General features: G+C 37.2%; 1 protein-coding gene across 2 annotated transcripts in view; it reads left to right on the top strand.

Annotated features, from left to right (window-relative positions):
• Positions 1 to 8,521: 8,521 nt before the first annotated feature.
• LOC145672877 (regucalcin-like) overlaps positions 8,522 to 20,758 on the top strand; it is a 56,369-nt gene continuing 44,132 nt past the window's right edge. Inside the window, exon 1 of one of the 2 annotated variants that reach the window (XM_081742058.1) lies at positions 8,522 to 8,677. Coding sequence is in view for 1 of the 2 variants with exons in the window: in XM_081742057.1 (XP_081598183.1) it covers positions 8,989 to 9,071 (83 nt within the window). In the remaining variant the exon portion in view is untranslated. Of the gene's footprint in view, positions 8,678 to 8,932; positions 9,072 to 20,758 lie in introns of those variants that run through there. The other variant, XM_081742057.1, reaches the window with a different exon arrangement.

The raw sequence follows: 20,758 nt of genomic DNA, 5'->3' as shown, positions 1-20,758 counted from the left end.
TGAATTCCTAGGTGTGTAAATGAATTTGATTATTGGTAGTATTTAAAATATCTATTTTTTGTGTTTCTTTTATATAGTAGACGTAGCGTAGTATTTTAATTAATTCGTATGTATATGTTAGAACTGTATGTTTATGTATTTTTATACCCTGATGAGTCTTACTCATACGCACGAATGTCGTGCAATATGTATGATCATAAAGACGAAATAAAATGAATATGAATATGAACAAATCGTGGGAATCCATGCTTCTTTGCCTCCAGTTACAAATGCAGAACATCTGCCTCTCATAGGGGAATACGAAAGAGTTAAGAAAAATAACAAAACGGTATTTTGCATGGACAAGATACACAGGTAAATTTATCTTTATCATAATAGGGTAAACATTGCTTCAATGCGGCCACCTTCCAAGATAGACAGGTGGCCAACTTACAGAGTAATAAGTAATGAGTGTCTTATAGGAAAACGCAGGTTCAAGACGAACCAGGTCAAGATGAGCAGGTAGCCAACTTAGAGAGGTGGCCGAGTTAACAGGTTTTACTGTACTCCACTGAACGAGGGTTTTCAATGTGGGCACGAACGCCCTCCCCGGAGTATTCTCGTTCCCAAAAGGGGGGGGGATAGACTATTAATAGAGAGTGAAATTTTATGGATTGTTAAACTTTTTATTATTATTAGACGAAAACCATTATCTATTTTACAGTTTGGTAAAAGTTTAGATTTAAAAAAAAAAAACATAATAATGCAGATTCTTCAACGCTGATGTTAAGAATTGAAGCTTTTTTCAGTTTCTTAAACTACTTCGTCCAAGCCTTACGTTCAGCCTTGTGCATGGGTGAATTGACGTAAGATAACGAGGGTGCTAAGGACATTCACATCCAAGCAAGGGGTTCTAGATTCAAAAGGGCTGAGAACCTCTGTTCTATTCCACTTACAAGGTACATTCGCGAAGTGTCTTCTCGGGATTTATGTAAAACTGATTCAAATGCCAAGTTCTCCGCGGCCCAATGTGTATTGTACTAATTTTAGCGGCTCATACTGGTAATTTGCATATTTATAGGCCTTCATATATCTGGAATTCAATCATACACTACTATAACGCTCGGACACAAAATTTATTTTAGTTATATAAACTGGACATGAATGCAAGCATATGTAAAACAAATTGGATCAACTACTGCTTCTCTGATACATATTGCCCACCACGGCTGCCTCTTGGATCCGCCATATTGGATTGAACTTTCGGTTTTTCAGATGGATACTGATGCAAGTAATACATCAAATTCATGTACAATTTTCTCGGAAATTCATTGGTGTAGTTAGTTTTACCGTAGCTTTTACCGTTTGCAATGTATTGCATGTTAAATGTCGGGCACTTCACGAATATTGAACCAAATAGAAAGTTATGCAGGGCCCCATGTGTATACGTACCGTGATCTTTTACGTGATTTACCGTTGACAAAATATTCTCTGAAGTACATACATGCAGTCAGACACACAGACGTTAACACGGAAATGATAGGTATTTACCGAAATCTGGTCGCATATGGATTTACATTAGACATTTTTACCGTAATACAATACTCCTTTGTTATAGTCTAACATGAAAGTAATAAAAATCAGTCACAGAAATGTAATAAGAATTATGAAACCAATGTTGTAAAGAGTTTGTTTATCATCATCATAGTTTTAAACCTATAGTATTTTTCCAGTTAGAAATTGTTTTGACTTATCAACATCAAAAACGTACTAACATCATTGATAGTATTCTGGAATGTCTATTCGTGAAGTGCCTGGAGAGATTTAACATGCAATATTTTGCAAACGATACAAGCTGCGGTCAAATTCACTACACCAGTGAATTGCGGAAAAAAATTACATGAATTTAATGTATCACTTGCTCCTATTCTCTTTTGGGAAACCGAAAGTTGAATCCAATATGGAGGATCCAAGATGGCGACCAGGATAGGTAACATTAGTCAGAGAAACAGTACTTGGTCCAATTTGCTTTGCATATGCCCATATTCATGTCCAGTTATCTCTAAAGAAACTAAAATCAATCTTGTGTCCGAGCGTTACAGTAGTGTATGGTTGAATTCCGTATAATTATATGAAGGCCCATAAATATATAAATTACCGGTATGGGCCGCTAAAATCATTAGTATACACATTGGGCTGCGGGAAACTTTGCATTTCAATCAGTTTTACATGAATCCCGAGGGGACACTTCGTGAATGTACCTTGTTAGAGTACTACCCTCTCCACTGTGTCTGTAGTCCTATTTTATGCGATTTTCAGGTTGTGATTGGCTAAAAGGCCAATTAAAATATTGAGCTTCGAGACAGCCAAGATTGTGATTTATGTTTTATTATTATTATTATTATTATTATTATTATTATTATTATTATTATTATTATTATTATTATTATTATTATTATTATTATTATTATTATTATTATTGTGTGGCATTTTAGGAGACAAGGATTAGATCAAGCAATGAAAGATCGAAATGTTTATTTATTTATTTAACAATTACCAGATACAGCTCAGAGACCATTTTATACTGGATATCCAACAACAACAATAACAATAGAAAGGATTTGGGAAGGTATCGACCAAGCCCTGTTCAGTAGGTACCATTGCGGCATTTGCCTGGTAGGACTGAGGAAAACCCCAGTCAAGATGGTCGGCAGCGGGAATCGAACCCACGACCTCCCGAATGCGAAGCCAACGCTCTTCCACTTGAGTTACTTCGCTCGGTTTTTAAAATAGGCGCGATCCGATTTGAGAATGAGGTAGATCACAGCCCTTGTGGGTTGATTGGCTGGGAACATAAGAGAATCCAGCGGCAGTGAGCCTTTGAGTACCATACAGTTATTGAAATATCTTATCCATTATAAATTTAAAGTTATATTTATTTGCTTCTTTGCGTTAGGATTTCTCAGATTGCAGTTTCCACTATCTAAATATAACTGCATATTTTTAAAATGCAGACTCATGTTTGCCTTTCAAACTCATCTCGAGTTTTTTTTTTTTTTTTTTTTTTTTTAGCATATTAAACTTTGTTGACCTTTTATGATAACGGAGATAACAGAAATTATCATCTGTTATGTAATGTTGTGTAATGTCACGACATTAATTATCATACTACATCTTTTGATACATCAAACACCTTTCAAATGCCTTAATCAAAATAAATACTAGATAAGAAAAAAAGTACTCCAGAGAAAGTGTTTCCAGCTTCCGTCACAAATTCAACTATATTATTTTACCTTTGAGTGATGGAAAAGAATGCCTTGTAGTCGTGTAGAAAACAACGAACTTTAGACTTAAATGCGTGTTCACTTTCGTGACTTCTATATGTCGAAAAAGTGGTCTTTACGTGTCTTCTATCCGTATTTTCAAGGGGGGGGGGATTGTTAGAGGGTATAGGCCTACTATTCAGCATATGGAGACTGAATTTTTAATTAATGTAATTATAGGATTCTCCCAGGCTGTTTTCTTACTTTTTCCCTGGACGCCAAGAAAGAAAGTTATGGAAACCAAGTTTTTTCGACCTAACAACGAAATTTTAGGAAGCCGGTAATAATATGTCATATTTCCAACATAGAAATTGTCAATATAACTTGTATTTCAAGATATTTCCAATAAAAATTGCTTAAGTGCTTTGGTTATTATAGGAGACTTTTATATATATAGATTGGTTTTGCTTGTTTTCCCCTTTCCTCTCACTTTCTTCATTCCACCATTTCGTTCATTATCAGCACCTCCCTTGTCCACCAAGGCATAATCGTAGATCGGAAACATGAAAGATTTCATTTCATTTTTCACCACCATCAGGCAATTGGAGAACTACATGAATTAAGAAATAGCGAAATCAGGTCTAGAAAGTCACAAATAATGACACCTGAGAGCTGCTACACTGGCCACGCATCGTCACGTTGAATGTGCTACATCTAGCTAGCCGTAGTCCTTCGTGGATCGTAGCGGCAGTGAGTTGAGTATTTTTTTTTTTCTATTAACCAGTATTTCAATTTTTTGTCCGCGACCTTTCACGTCGAAAATGGCCTGAAACAAGGAGATACGTTGTTACCATTATTATTCAACTTTGTTCTGGATACGCTATAAGGAAAATCAAGGATAGCAACCAGGGACTATAGCCAGGGGCGTACGCAGGGATGGGTCCTGGGGGTCCGGACCTCCCTCCCCGAAATCCCGATTTTTTTGTAAATAGAGTCTACTTTTAGAGGCAATTTTAGAAGTTTTCATATAATTTAGCCTCAAATTATATTTGGACCCCCCCGAAACGCTTTAGACTCTTCCCGAAATAAATTCCTGCGTACGTCCCTGACTAGAACTGAATGATGTTCACCAGGTTATAGCGTGCTGATGATGTAAATTTAATAGGAATAATAGAAGAACAATAGAAAGAAATGCAGAGGTCTTATTAAACTCTTCCATGGACATGAGTTTAGAAGTAAATGCAGATAAAACTAAATACATGGAACTTCGTTGCGGTCGTAATACGGCAAATTATAGACGTATTAAAATAACGAATATTACTTTTGATGAAGTGGATACTTTCAAATAGCTAGAAGCAATGTTAACAGGTCAAAAATATATCCACGAAGAAATTAAATGTCGATTGAAAGCAAGAAATTCGTGTTATTATTCAGTTCAAAATGTTTCGTCTTCGCGAATTCTGTTGGAGAATTTGAAGCTTAAAACACATAAAACGATAACCATGCCTGTTGTGCTGCAGTGGCGGATCCAGGGGGAGAGAAAACTTTTTAAAATTTTATATATATATATATATATATATATATATATATATATATATATATAAAACATCCCAGAGTTTGGAGCTCTTAAAAGTAGCTCTAAGTATAAGTATTACAACCCACCGCCCATCCCCCTAGAAGTCCGTCCTGGATCCACCCCTGCTGTGCTGTATCGTTGCGAAAGATGGTCGTTGACTCTGAGAGGAAGAACTTAGACTGAAAGTATTTGAGAATTAAATCCTGAGACGAATATTTGGAAAAGCGGTTTGATGTACGACGACAAGTCAAAAATTATCTACACTTTTCATTCTACAGTTTATTTACATGAAGCTAGGGTTATACTATTCACATCATTTTTCTACGTAATCCCCGTCCTTATCAATGCACTTGGTTCAATGGTCAACGAGCTTACGTATTCCTTCCAAATAAAATTTTTTCGGTTGGTCGTGAAGACACTTTTGTACCCCATTTTGCACGTCTAAATCTGAGGCAAATCGACGACCACGCAAAGCGATGAACCCATGTTTCATCGCCGGTGACTATTCTGCTTAGAAATGAATCACCTTCATTGTTGAAGCGAGTGAGTAAGTGTTGATAGACTCTAACACGAATGAGCTTGTGTTCTGCAGTAAGCTTTCTTGGTACCCACTGTGCTCAGACTTTATGAAAATCGAGCTCGTCGTGGATGATTTGATGGGCAGAGCCATGACTGATGTTCAAAGCAGTTGCTACCTCATCGATAGTAATTCGTCTATTCGCCTGAACCATTTCTCGAGCTTGTTGAATGTTGTCATCTGTATTGGAGGTTGATGGCCGTCCTGCTCCCTCTTCATGCATTACACTTGTTCGACCACTTTTAAACTTCTCGATCCATAAAAACACAGTTTTATGTGACAGTGAACTTCTCCCATATTGCGATGATAGTTTGAGATGAATGTCTGACCCTTTGACACCCTCCGACCAGAGGAATCGGATCACTGCCCGTTGTTCCTGTTTGGTGCAAACTTCTAATGGAGCAGCCATGATATATCTGCAACAGAAGGAAGAAAAATGGGGGAATTAGGATCATACTTTCACAGCATTACCACAACAGTATAACAATAAAATATGCGAGGACAGAAGACAAATTGCGCAATGTAAGAAAAGTTATGACAAAAGGGTAGATAATTTTTGACTCGCCTTCATTTCCACTTACAAAAAAAAAAAAAAAAAAAATCTGATACTAAAACTGGAAGTGGTAGAAATGTGTTACTATTTCCGGTTTCACACTATACAAAATGAATTCTTTCATGCAATACTGCTAATTGTTCGTAATTAGCTGAAGAAAATCAGGATAAGGATTAGGTAAAGTCTTGTTGACAGTCAATCAGTTAAGCACTGGTCGTGTGACCGTCGACTTCGGTGGAATCATGTAGTTCTTACCTTGCCCGTAATGGCGCCACAAGTACTAGCACATTACCAGCATCTACATATGTCTAGAACAATTACTTGTTAAACAGCAGTGATGTCGCCACTGTCGATAGATAACAAAGTAAGCAGCCTATAATTTATCAAATTTTGTAATGACACTTTAGTGCCGCGGTGACTCAGTTATATCTGGTGCGTGTGATTCCTGGTTCGATTCCACCTCGCGCCAAATGAGCTCTGTCGTGGACAAAACACCGTATGCGGGGGGCGGGGGGTCTACGGGTTTTCCTGTTTCCTCCCACTTTCTTTATTCCACCATTTCATTCATTTCTCATCATCACCGTCCCCTTTTGCCTACACGGCATACGCCTAAAACTGAAATATTTAACTTCATTTAATTTTTAGTATGAATAATGCTTCGTGGCTTGTGTGTAAATAACTGCAGTAATTGATGATTTCAAATAATAGTAATAATAATAATAATTTAACAGATTTCATTCCAAAATTGAACTTGAGTGTATATTTGAAGCGCGGGATTTGCACGAGGCATGGGCGTTTCTGGCGGGGGGGACGAGGGGGACGCGTTCCCGCAACATTTTGGAGTACAAAATATTCAATTTTCTATTTTAATTTAATTTATTTACTAACGACAGAATAACATATAATTAATAATAATTTATTTGTAATATAATATTCAGGCTGTGAAACGATTATAACAGTTCTTGATATGTATCAGGGGGTCTGTGAAGGCAAGCAGAAAGGTAATAAATAGAATCGAAGATAAACAGTTTAAATCCCTTTCTTTGATGCCCCCCCCCCCTAAATTTTATATACCAGAGACGTCAGTGTTTGCACCTATGCGTTTGCTGAAGCATTCAATTCATGAGAGAATCAGTGGTAACTGACACGAGTTGCTGAAGGTGGGTTTTATAAACAATCAAATCCTTACTGGTTTACCTTTGTTTAGTTTAACGACACATTTTAACATCGATGCTATATGAGACATGGATGCTATATGATACAACTTAACGTTGGATCCGAACCTCTTGGTTTCCTACTTCGAATTAAACTCGAATCTCCCACGAAGAAACTGCGTATGCTATCTTCGTAACCACGAAAGAACTTTCTTTAAATAGTATTTGTAGAAGATACTACCTGATTCGCTTATTATCATTATTATTATTATTATTATTATTATTATTATTATTATTATTATTATTATTATTATTATTATTATTTGGTTTACGTTATTAGTGTTGCCCACGGGACGAAAAATTTCTCGTCTTGTCTTCTGCCGGGAATAGAACCAGGAACTACACACAGCGAAACCGACAGCTCTAACAGTTCGGCTAAGTAGATCAGTAATCAGTAGATAGGCCTACTTTTAACCCTATTTGTGGTAAATTTCACAGGAAAAGAATTATAAATACGAGAATTAGAATGAGCAAAACAAAATGTTGCTAAATGGAGAAAAATGTTTTATTCTGGTTTCATTGTTCCTATTTACTGCTCTTTTGACATGAAATTTGCTAGATACATGTATTTTCCTATTATACTCCTACTAACACTATAAGAAATACCAGGTGAATTCGTTATCAAATTATGTTGCTACAACAACATATTTATAGACATGCGAAAATAATTTTGGATATGAGTGTACATAATATATAATGCAGAGATTTTGCACACATAACTTTATTAATCAAGATATTTACTTACGTTAGGAAACAGCTGAGGGAGCACCAGCGAGCAAAGGGGATTAGAAAGCCCGCAGGGTTCGTTTTCTTCCACCTTGACTCCCATATGTCACACTCGGGTGGTCCAACTTCGATGTAAATGTAACCTCACCTGCTTCCTTGTGACCAACTTAAAACAGGTGATTATGGTCGAGCACGAACAAAAATATGCGGTCAGTAATATCTTACCAAAAAAATTAAACGGACACTCTTTAAAAAAAAAATGAACGTCCTCTTAAAAAAAATAAATAAAAAAATACTGTCTATTCAGCCGCAGATGGTAATTTCGATTATATGCTTACGAGAAAGAGATAAAAAATATTAAGAATTCAATTAGGTTAAAGCTAGAGCTCTGAAATAAGTTTTTTTTTTTTTTTTTTTTTTTTTTTTTTTTTTTTTTTTTCAGAGGCAATACATTACATAAAAGAAGTCGTAACACCAGAGATCTCAAATGGAATGTACTATACGTAAACAGAATCAATTTTCAGTATGCCTGTATAGGGGAAACTTGAGCTTGTCATCTCCTTGCTACGCCACTGCTGTTTGCAAAAATATATTTCTTGGTCTGTGAAACTTAGTTACTCCTTTTTCTAGGCGGTTGACAACTCTGCGACCTGGAGTAGTGGGATTGGCAGCGAGTCACCTTTTGATGAGAATTGAGAAGCTGGTTGCTATGCAGTGGCGTGATTTCTCTATTGAAGTACAACGGTAGTCACACTCACGTTTTAGTTGTGGAGTGCAGCGGAAGTCAAGGTATGTGCTTGGCATGACTTACTTATATGATCTGACAAGAGTACGATCAATATTATAACATGGTAGAAATAAACAAATACTTTTATTTTTTTAATTTTCTCGTTTTGGATATAAAGTAGATTGTGGATTGTTTAGTAGGTTTAACTTGTGGTGAATAGTGGCTTGTTTTCTTATGTATTCTTTTCAAATGTAATTTGTGTACTCTTTTTGGAAGTTACAAAGTAGATACCGATACATTTCTTTTAATGTTTTCTGCATTATGAACTGAACCATCTTCCAGACGAACCTTGCTTCCAACAACCAGTAAATGAATGAACCGGTTCGGCTTGTTTATCGACGAACGTGGAACGACTAGCGCAGGGTTGGAAATTATTACGACGCAAATATCGTGCAGGTTCATAAAAATACTGTATTTTAAATAGATGTACTTTAAATAGATGTAATAGTATATAACAAGCGTAGCGAAGTTTTTACCATTCAATTCGGTCAGTATTTTTGTATTTGCCTGTTCCACGACAACTCTAGTAAAACATCCGATTTTAATGAAACTTTTTGTATACCTTTCAACCTGCAGAAGTAAATATATTGTTTGGTGTTGCAATCCATTAAGAATAAAGGGTAAAATTAGGGAAAATTCACTGTTGTAAGTTTGTACATGCAAATTAATTTTCCAATATAAACCAAATAATAATTATTCGATTATTAAAAACAGTAGCTACATAACTTTTTCAGCGCAGTCTGATCATCCCTACAGCCTGAGATTAAAATCTGCCAATAGCGAAAGGGTGATTTTATCTGACCCCAGTTTAAAAGAAATGTTCCACCATAATGTTCGTTTTTAGAAAAAAGAGTATCTGTTGTCACAAATCTCGTAATTCATCATTTTTAAAGTTGAGAAAAGTATTAAATGACAACTCACCTTACTTCTTCAGGCAGATTTAGAATAATGTTAACGTTCCACAATGGTACAACCAGAAAGGTTATTTTCTTTTCATCTCGTGCTTTAATAAACTGAATATTGGTAAGACGGAAGGAAAGTGACTCGTACCTCTTCCTTACCTCATTCTCCAAACATACGTCCTGACTAGACATTTTGAAGTAAAGAAAATAGCGCAATAACCTATAAACTTCTTGTTATTTACCATAGGCAGAGTTAGAAATTGTCTTCTGGGGGTAGGAAGACCTTTTGGTCAGTCTCGGACCTGTCGAGCATAGGACCTAGGTGAGCATAATTTTCGACGTGTTTTGTGTCTCAGAACCGAAATTCCTGTCAAAACCCGTACAGTCTCGCAAATTTTAGGTCTTAGTAGGTGGCAATTTTATAGGTAACATTTTTATTTTTTGTCAAAAACTTAGGGGCAGTGCCCCATGTCCCCCGTAGCTCCGCTTATGCTCCCTACATTTAGTGATGAGCAAATGCAAGACCAAGACCAAGACCCGGGTGGTCTTGGTCTTGGTCTTGGTCTTGCACATGCGGTCTTGGTCTTGGTCTTGCAGTGGAACCCTCGGTCTTGGTCTTGGTCTTGGTCTTGCACACCTAGTCTTGGTCTTGGTCTTGGTCTTGCACACCCAGTCTTGGTCTTGCTTGCAAGAGTCTTGCAAGTTTTGCTTTTAAGAAATCTATGATTTTCATAAGTAAATTTTACTCTGGATATAAGGGATAATAAACCCTACATTGCGTCAATAGTGAGGGAAATACAATGTATGTTTCTAAATGTTATATAGGGCCTATTTTACCTTCGTGTAAGTGTGATGATACTGTACAACATAGGCGATGACCTTTACTTTTTTTTTTTTAATGGGTGATCACGCTTCACTACTTATAAGATAAATCACAACATTTCGTAATATTTTTATATGTTTTAACAGATCCAATACTCCACTGGTTCCCAAACTGGGGAGGCTACCCCTGACAGTGAGACGCATGAAAGAAAACCAAGACGGCACATATTACTGAAGTACCATAAATTGCAAAATTATTTTTACACTCTAAAGGCGTCAGATTTTTTTCTTTCCAACCACGATTAGCTCATCTTTGTATTGAACAAACTCCCAATTAAATATTGAAATTTTGTTTTACTGATTCTAGTATGTACTGTATGGGTCAGAAATAAGAACATACGCAAAAACGGTGAAACAGTTAGACTTTCGAAATGTGGGCATGGAGAAAAAAGGAGAGAATCAGCTGGGTTGAACGGAAAACGAATGCGAAGGTTTTAGAAATAGTAGCAGTAGGGGAGAAAAGAAGAATTTTAGATGTAATAAAGAGGAGGACATTGGCTGAGGAGGAACTGTATTATGAGGGACGTGCTAGAGGGCAGTAGCGTAGCGTGATATTCCGAAAGGGGGATGCCAAAGTTAGTCATTTGTGCGATATAGTACTACTGCAAGCAGCAATACATAGCTATTCCGAATAGAAATATAGGGTTATACAAAATTTAGGAGGAAGCCCCCCTAATTTTAGGTCTAGTGGGGCATAGAGAAGCGAATGCGTGGATTACGTTAGAATTTAATAACCAATTGTCTCAGCTCCTTCTTGCTACTACCGTTGTGACGAGAAAACTAGGCCCTACTTTTGTATGAACATTGTTTCCAGTATCGTTCCCTTCATTTCTTTCTCGTGGGCGGCTTTTTTCTCCACATACCACACGTTAATCTCGTTCTTTCAAAAAAAAAAAAAAAAAATGTCGCCCCTAGAAATTTGTCATCTTGGGTCCGGAACTCAGACGCCCGTTCGTGAATATGGGCCTGATTGTATATATCATTTGAAGATGTAAATACAAAGCACTTAAACCAACTCTGGGGGCCTGTTTCTGTATCCAGATACTGAAGTCAAGGGCGCAAATCTGTCTTCAACGTTCGTGGGGTGGGTAAGACTGTTCCCATAATCCTTTCCTTTTTTAAAGATGTTCAAAATATTTATGAAGTTGAAAAAAATGCTGTGGAGGATTAGGGAAGCAGAGTTGTCTATAACATCGGCAGGAGGGTACATTTTAAGGCTTATTGTGGGGGGAGGGGAGAAGAGACTCATATTACAGTAGATGAATCAGATTTCTGAGGTAAACCTGTTGTACTCGTATATTATATACCAAATGATGTAGATGAAATAGTGGTACATATCATTATTACAACTCAGTGCCGTGAGCACATTCTGAAATTTGAATATATGCTAATAATAATTGACATGTTTCTACTTACGCATCCACAATGATCCACATTAAAATTTTAGGACATTTGTTTTATAACAATACAAATAATGACTTCCCCAAAACTATGAAAGAAGATCAATCAGGCCTATATTTGGCGCAACAATACTCTTATCTGAGCAAAATTATAATTACCACAATAGCATTATAGGAATTGTTACAGGAATTAAACAAATAGTTGAAAATAGACTACTAATAATTAATGACAATGAAATATTAAAGAAAACGATTCTTTTTTAAAAATGAAACAAGTCAAAGGACATCAGTTTCGTTTGTGGCAGTCGGATAGAAATCATCATCACAATCTCAAATTGGATTATTGGGGGGGTGGACAAGATTGTAGGGAACATGTTCCCCTTATGTCCCCGAGATTTGTGCCAGTGACTGAAGGGCCCTGGCACAATCTTTGCGAGTGACGGGGAGTGGTGGCTCTCTTGTCCTACCAGATCGGTGATCGTAATTCTACAGAATGCTTTATATTTATGCCTGTGTCTTTGAGCCTTTGTACGATGAAGATTACAATTACGATGCATTTAGTTGTGATTAAGGCATAACTATTTTAATACTATTATTTACATAACCGGCATGTTTCAAAAATGCGTTGAACTAACCATTTCCGTTTTGTTCTATTTCTTTTATATTAGGGCTCGTACGTTCTGTTCAGAAACTATAACTTAGTTCAAAATATATACAGTTGGAAATACTTGAATATGCCAGCGTGTATCTAAAGCAAATGTAGGGTTGCAAGGGATGAGGAGGAGTGAGAAGGGAAGTATTGCGCATGCGCATTCAACAGAAAGCAGACGAAAACCCCGATGCTTTCAGTAGGCCTGGAAGCCCGAGGAAAATAGCATACGACAGGAGGAAAGGCAGAAAATGTGCATCTGAGCGACGCGCATGCGTAGGTTCCTCTTGTCAAAGTAAGTCGAGAGAGCGCGCCAGAAGATTGCAGTGGAAATAATTGTGATAATTACAAGCAAACAATTTATATATAATGAAATACGTACTTTTTCTTATTAACAGGGGACGCCGGGCATACCGGCGTTCTCTTACGCTACGCCGCTGCTAGAGGGAGGGGGCGAAGGAGATTAAGTTGAAGAAAGATATTAAGACAGAAAATTGCTACGTTAAGACGAAGAGACTAGCTGAGGACCACAGTCATCGAAGCTTCTCAGCTGCAGCAAGTGACCTGCCAATAATGGCAGAATAGCTATTATTATGACGATGATGGTATGTTTTGCAATATTGACAAAAAAAAAAAAGAGAAAAAATTAAAATAATAATAACTAAACTTCTTAATATTTTAGAATATGAAATGAAATGAAATTTGTGAGTTTTACGTCCTACGATTATGCCGGCTAGGCTAAAGGAGACGGTGATGATGAAAAATGAATGAAAATGGTGGAAAGAAAAAAGTGGAAGGAAACGGGAGAACCCCGAGGAAACCCACGCACCCGGTGTTTGTCCATCACAAAGTTCACTTGGCGGGGGCTGGGATCGAACGCAGGACACCAAACACCAGAGCTGAACGCTCTACCACTGAGCCACCGCGGCCCCAATATTTTAGAATAATTTGAGTGAAAACTGAAAACGACTCAACTCAATTTATATAAATACTTTTGACCTACATTAGAAATACATAACAACGGCATCAAACTTCAAGTTATTTGAAATAAGTACGAAATCACTCTCAGTTGTGAATATAGATTATTTATTGTTGTATAATGTTATATCGTTGAATCCTAGATATGCCGTATACCTAAGGGGGCTCTAAGTTATATTGATAAACAATTATTTAACGTATAAGCATCCACCTATGAAATCAAACTTGCGGTCACATGTGCTAAGATTTTGTCAATGTCATGAAAATGTTATTTCAATATTAATTTTATAAGTACACATTAAAAATTTCCAACGGATGCTTGAACCTCAGAGCCAAGGCCATACCCATGTAGTCGGCACCTATGGTGTACGGAATTGCCGATGTTCAATGCTACATTTCCCGTTAGTTTTGGAAGAAGAACACCATTAATATGTTTTTGAAATGAAATTAAATATCTACTTTAACGTCCGACGATTATAACACTGAGGCTAAGGGAAACAGTGATGATGAGAAATGGTGGAATGAAGAAAGTACGAGGAAACGGGAAAATCCACGCACAGGGTGTTTGTTCACCAAAAAAGCTCACATAGCGCAAGCTGCGATCGAACCAGGGCCCCATGTACCAGAGGCGAACGCTCTGCCACTGAGCTACTGTGTCTATAACATGCTCTAGTTTATTTTTGCTTATCCACTTCTTATGGACACAACTATTCTTCATATGATTTCCCAAAATCCAATCATGGGCCGTCGTGAATGATCAAATGATAACCAAAGTAAATCAGACACTGAAGTTATTATAGCTTGTAACAATTCATAGAATTATGCTGTCGGTTGTCTCGTGAACAACCGATTCAAACAACGACATACTGTAGCTGTATGTTACAGGAGCAGATCGACTCACATGGATTGCATAAACTACTGGGAACACATTCACTCCGGCGGTATTTTTACTGGAGCCAAGAAGTTCACGTGAAAGATGTAATGATTTTTCCCTTTCCTTTTTACATTCTATAAAAAATTCAAGTAGTGTTGGTACTTGTGCAAGACTCTTGCGCAAGAGTCTTGGTCTTGGTCTTGGTCTTGCAGGTATGGTCTTGGTCTTGGTCTTGGTCTTGCACCCCCTGGTCTTGGTCTTGGTCTTGCATCGGGATTCCTGGTCTTGGTCTTGGTCTTGGTCTTGGTCTTGCATGCAAGACTCTTGCAAAAACTGCAAGACCAAGACTCTTGCGCTCATCACTACCTACATTATAGCGAACATTTTCAACAACTTTGAATCACATTACTCTAAGTTACTGAAATTCTCACAAGGCATAGAACTTTAGCGTTAGTACCCTATCATCTTTTCAATGTCAGAATTTGTACTCCTGATTTTTTTCAGCATTTGTGATACTAATTCCACCCGCACCCTCTCAAAAAATTCTAACTACCGTACCGCCCGCCAAAAATGTTTAACCTGGATCCGCCCCTGACATTGACACGACTTTTTTAAAAATTCAAAATTGATGTTTTCACGTTGTGTGAATTTCTGTGTTTACAATTAGAAGAAAATTAGTGTCGACCACGAGACGAGACTAGACCAGAGAAAGCTTTTGAAAATGGAAATTAGATGAGAAAGAATCATTAACTACTAGAGACGAGAGTGCCTACAAAGCCTTGAAATCAAGACGCAAAAGCATTTTAGGCCGCGTTAGATCATTATGTTATTGCAAATGCAATATTTAAGTTAACGTACCATCCTTGTTCTTTCACATTTAGATCGCCGATATGATCAAGCAAAATCATTTTATAGATATTTATTTCTGTTAGGCCGATGATGGTAAAACATTTAAATATTAGTCTTATCTCTCTCTCTTCTTCTATGGATTTTTACGTCAAAAATGGTGCAAAAATTAGGGATCGGCACGAGCAAGTTCGAGCGAGTTTTCATTGAAACTCGGCTCGGAAGATCTCCTCCGACTCGAAACTCGACTCGAAGTTGACTCTAGTTTCGAGTCGAGTCGAGCCAAAACGAGCTAAATGCTGTGTGTAGTTTCAAGTAGGCCTACTTTCTTCAAGTATCCTACATAGACAATATAATAATTATCAATGATACTTACTACAACTATTATTATTATTATTATTATTATTATTATTATTATTATTATTATTATTATTATTATTATTATTATTATTATTATTATTATTATTATTATTATTATTCAGGGTGCCTTATTTCAACCGAGCCGGCTCGAGCTGCTCGCTCAGTTGAACCGAACTGAGCCAGTTAACATCACTACCCAGCTTGGGCTTCTGTTTCGGGTCAAAAGTTGTACCGTGCAAGTCTCAGCCTTGGTGGTAAGAACTACAGTATATACCGGTACTTATATTGATGCTCACGATATTTGAGGCTGTCTCGTTATAAAAATCCATTGTAGTCTTGTTAATCGAGACGAGCAACACTAAAAATATCCCACTTTACTGCTTACAATTCTCATAGATTTCGCTTTCCAGTGTACTCAGGCAATGATTTCAAAACGAGCTAAAACGAGCTAAACGAGCGAGCCATTTATCAAATTCGACTCGGCTCCAAACTATACCTCAAAACAGCGGCTCGAAACTCGACTCGAGAATATTACCTTTAACTCGACTCGAATTTGCTTCGAGTTTCGAGTCGAGTCGAGTTTCAGCTCGATTCGTGCCCATTCCTAGCAAAAATGTCAGGAGTAGAGATGCTCGTTAGAGTTCTGTCAAAATTACTGCTTTAAGTGGTCATATTTGTTCTAGTGGTGGGCACAAAAACCGGTTTTTCGGTTTTTAGAAAAACCGAAACCGGTTTTTGAAAATTTTCAAAAAAACAGTTTTGGTTTCTCACTGAAACCGGCTTTGGTTTTCTTCGAAACCGGTTTCGGTTTTATTCAAAACTGGTTCGGTTTTCACCGAAACCGGTTATCGGTTTTCTCCAAAACCGGTTCGGTTTTTTACCTGGTCCGGTTTTCTTCAAAACCGATTCCGTTTTTTTTTCAAAATTTGTTCTATTTCTGACCAGAATGGTGTTTCTTTGTTGTCCGGAAACCGAATCCATTTCCACAGAAATAGTTTTGTGTGTTTCCGAAAAGTTTTCACCGAAACCAGTTTCGGTGAAAACCGAACCGGTTTTGGAGAAAACCGAAACTGGTTTCGGTGAAAAACCGAACCGGTTTTGGAGAAAACCGAAATGTCGGTTTTTCGGGTTTCGGTTTTTATGGAAACCGGTTTTCGGTTTCTATAAAAACCGGTTTTGTCCATCCCTAATTTGTTCCATACCGTCACTTAATTTGATGTCACTTTAAGCACTGGTTAAACAGTATATAAATTTAGATGGTTGTCTCATGCCTGAAGGAGCAAAGATATCGTCAGCCCCTGAAGTGTCATCAAGTATACAGAAATGCCTATTGGTGAAACACATTGTGCTATATGGGAACTGTTTCAAGAGCAATGGGGAATAGTAATGATAATTAGAGCGAAGCAGAGATGTTGCCCGCGTTCCTTCCAATTCGAATAATTATTATTATTTAGGATTTATGCTAATTAAGTTGAAAATGTACTTTCGATGCAACAAATTTCCAACTCTAGCCGCTAGCCTACTAGTTGAATATGGACTTTGATGCAGTTTGATGTGTTGAAAAAGAACTGTGCAACCGTCTTATTCGTATCGCAGTTTGACTGTCTAACTAATTTTCAATACAGAAAACTTGCTCAAACATACAATGAAACTCCAGTTATGGTTGGTGAGGTAGGGAACTACAGCCTCTTGTTAATTATATTTTCATTCTTATGCCCATAGACTTAATTTCGTTTTAGAAAAGTCCGTTGATTATACAAAAGGGAATAGGCGTAAATAGCACTCCTGCAACCCTCGCGGCGGGGCTGGGAGGCGCACGAGCTCCAGGGGCGCAAAATATATAGAAACTAGGGCGCATAACTAAAGGTTGCAGGGGCACTGAAGCTTCAAGTTACGCTACTGGACAAGGGTTTTTTTTTTTTTTTTTAATTGTGTTGAGACTTGCTTCTTCTTCCTCGAAGTCTTCAAAAAGAACAAATACTCTAGATTACGTAGTCAACAAAAGTATCCGAATAGTCTCAAACACAAGGTATGGAACTATAGAAGAAGGTTAAATGCTGTGCTGTATAGCTTTAAAGATCAACTGTTAGGAGTCTTTAAATCCATGAAGGATAAAACCGACGAATAGGAATCTCAAACCGGAGTTTGTGTAGCAAAGTAAACAAACATTTTGCATTCATTTATACGATATATACGCCATTGAGTCTGGCAACGACTGCACTAGTTTAGTTGAGTTAAACCTTTGGTGCGTGAAATATTATTGAGTTCTATACACGCATTCTTGCGCTCTGCTTATTTTAAGTTACGTTATCGTATCTCAACTTCGTTAAAAAAAAAAAAAAAAAACTCCTGGATTAGTAATTATGGGGATCTAGCATAATTTGACCGAATCTAGCATAATTTCGATCAGGATTTAGAATAATTCCGAGCTGTGAGTCTGGCAACACTGTCCGTATGTGTTCCATCTAGGATCTCATATACAGATTGACATATATAACAAATAGCTGACGTATACTGTATAACATACATGACAAATTAATTAAGGGGACAATATTAACAAATCTGAAAGCCATACGAGTAAATATTATTTCTATGGCCCCTAATAGTAGACATTTTTTACTGAAATGGCCCCACGACTTATTTTTGTTTTATTTACTTTTTGTGTGCTGTTTTGTTTATGTAATGTAGTGAACCTGTTTGATGCTTCATTTATAATTTCATGTTCGTATCATATATGGAGTAAGAAAAGTGTCCCCCCTCGAACGGCAGGGAGCTTCCCTAAGGGGGGAGCAGTTGCCCACTGCCCCTCCACAAGTTATAGCTCCGTTACTTATGAATGGAAATATAAGGCAAACTGAAATATTGTAGTCAGTGTTCGAATTATTAATGGCGTATCGGGAATATGGGCATATTAACCTCTGTAAAGAAACAAGTGTTTATACAGACTGGAAAAATACTGCATGTGTACCTTCTTTTCCACATAATAATTCTCTGAGACCTTTGCACTCCCAGAGGTAGCCAACCGCTTCCACCCAGCTATGAGAAATGAAATTGTGATTACATGCAAGGATCGTATAAAATAGATTACAACAAAATCTTGAAGCATACGTCAGTTTCGCCACCCCTACTCTGCCCACTCTGCCCAATAGGATCGCAATGTTTTGAGCCAACAATCATGGCGGAAACGAAAGTAGCCAATCAGACGTGCCGATGCTCGGTTGTTTTTTGGCTTTATCGATTTAATAGGATGACGATACATATGGCCAGATCCTCTATTTATAACATCCTTGATTACATGTTACTCTTGTTCAGGGCAAATATTTTATCAAAGAAATGATCATCTCTATATACCCAAACATCTAGGAGCTCCAATGGCCAATACGTTGCACAACACAGTTAATTGGTTCGGTGATATCCAAAACTGTGTTGTTTGAAGTCTATTTACGATGCGTTTAACTTGAATATGTTAGTCACAAAAATGTAGAATAACTAAATAATAAAAGCTTGTTTTATTTGAAAAATATTCAATTCTAAAACCTATTACTAATTTGTAAATAATTAAAACCTTGTTATTCGCGTTATTCGAATCTAGTATTCAAGGTATTTCAGTATACGTAAAAAAAATGTCCCCATACAGCCTCTCACATTTTGATTAGCCCCCTCCCCCTGGACAAACTTGCTGGAAGGAAGTCTATCTCAATGCTTTTCTCTTAGTTCATATACTACATAAAGACATTAAGAACATGTAACATTAGTTACTGAATATCGAAAATTTACTGTGGCAGAGAAAGGAAAAAAAAATCAAGTTTACCTTCCAACTGGGACTCACCAGGTATTGTGCTGCCAAAATGTCTTGAGCCGTGGCAACAATGCGAACTAACGCTCACACCCTTACACACCCACGCGTTGAGCCAATAAGGGTTCAGCTGTTGCTAAGCGAGAGAAAGCAAGTGGAATTCCTTCAACCGATAGCAGCGCTTGCAACGGAAGACTAGGGATCAAGTCACTGTAGCATATCTATAGTTGGCTTACGATAAGGACATTGTATGGGTAAAAGATTTTGTGCCTAATATGATGTAACGGAGATTTAATTTCAAACTGCAGAAAGTAATTTCTGTATTAAATACGTTTGAATTCAGAGATATTCCTATTTGCTATGAAAAGGGTATTAAAATGCCCCGGGGGGGGGGGAGAAGTCTGTCTTGGTCCGTATCTGAGAAAGTCCGTGAAGAAGAAGATTCTGTTCCCTACTAATACATATATTCTTGGCGGGACAAACAGATCTGACTCTGTGTTATGATGTTCGTTAATAAGGGTTAAATTGTATATCGTCGCTGCGCCTCGAAGTGACATTTTTCTCGAAAATTAGTTATGAGGTGCAAATAAACCTGAAAGCTGTCAGGCAGCGTCCCTTATAATGTGATAAGTGAATATTCAACTATTTCGCCACAACAACGAAAAAATAATAGATTGAAATTAGACTCCAAGTTCTCATCACATCACGTACATATTGATTAATTTATACAAATCTTCTATGTGGTTATAAAGGCGCAGAAGATAAACCAACATGTGCTACGTAAACACAGAAATAGTAATATAATACTGTTGAAGCAAACTACAACAATGTCCAGTGCATAATATACGTAAAACCAATTTTATTACATTTTTAATGTTTTTCTGTGTATATTTGGCAACATTTTAAGTTTGAAATGTTTTTTGCTTCTAAAAAAAATGTGGTTTTAACATATAGCGGTTCTTCGAAGCGCAGCGACGATATGTCATTTTTAATATATATACATACACCGATATTTTTGAATATTCTACACCGAATAAACCACTTATGTCGTGATTTTGTCCCGTGAGGTTTTGACCAAGCAAGATTCTGGCCCCAAGCTTCTGGCTGACATGTATTATACCCAAGTACATCACATAACACAAAGTACATAACACAGCACAAAACAAACTTCCTACACGTGCACAGTTATCGAAGATGCTTAGAGCGGTTACTTGAACAACGATCATCAAAGTGTTCGCGGGAAATGTTGCATTGCGACTGTAATGTCTTCAAGAATGACTCCTTCGTAGACAGTTTTCTACGCTAAACAACATCCTTCAACGTTTCCAAAAGTTAAAACTCACTTGTAAAATTTAGTAACATTTTCGAACTTGAAATCTCACTTTAAAACTTACTT

This window comes from Thermobia domestica, chromosome 16 (genome assembly GCF_964235325.1).
Source record: "Thermobia domestica chromosome 16, izTheDome1.hap1.1, whole genome shotgun sequence".
Taxonomy (NCBI): Eukaryota; Metazoa; Arthropoda; class Insecta; order Zygentoma; family Lepismatidae; genus Thermobia; species Thermobia domestica.
Note: the sequence above shows the minus strand (reverse complement) of the source record. Positions and strands in the feature narration are given on the sequence as shown.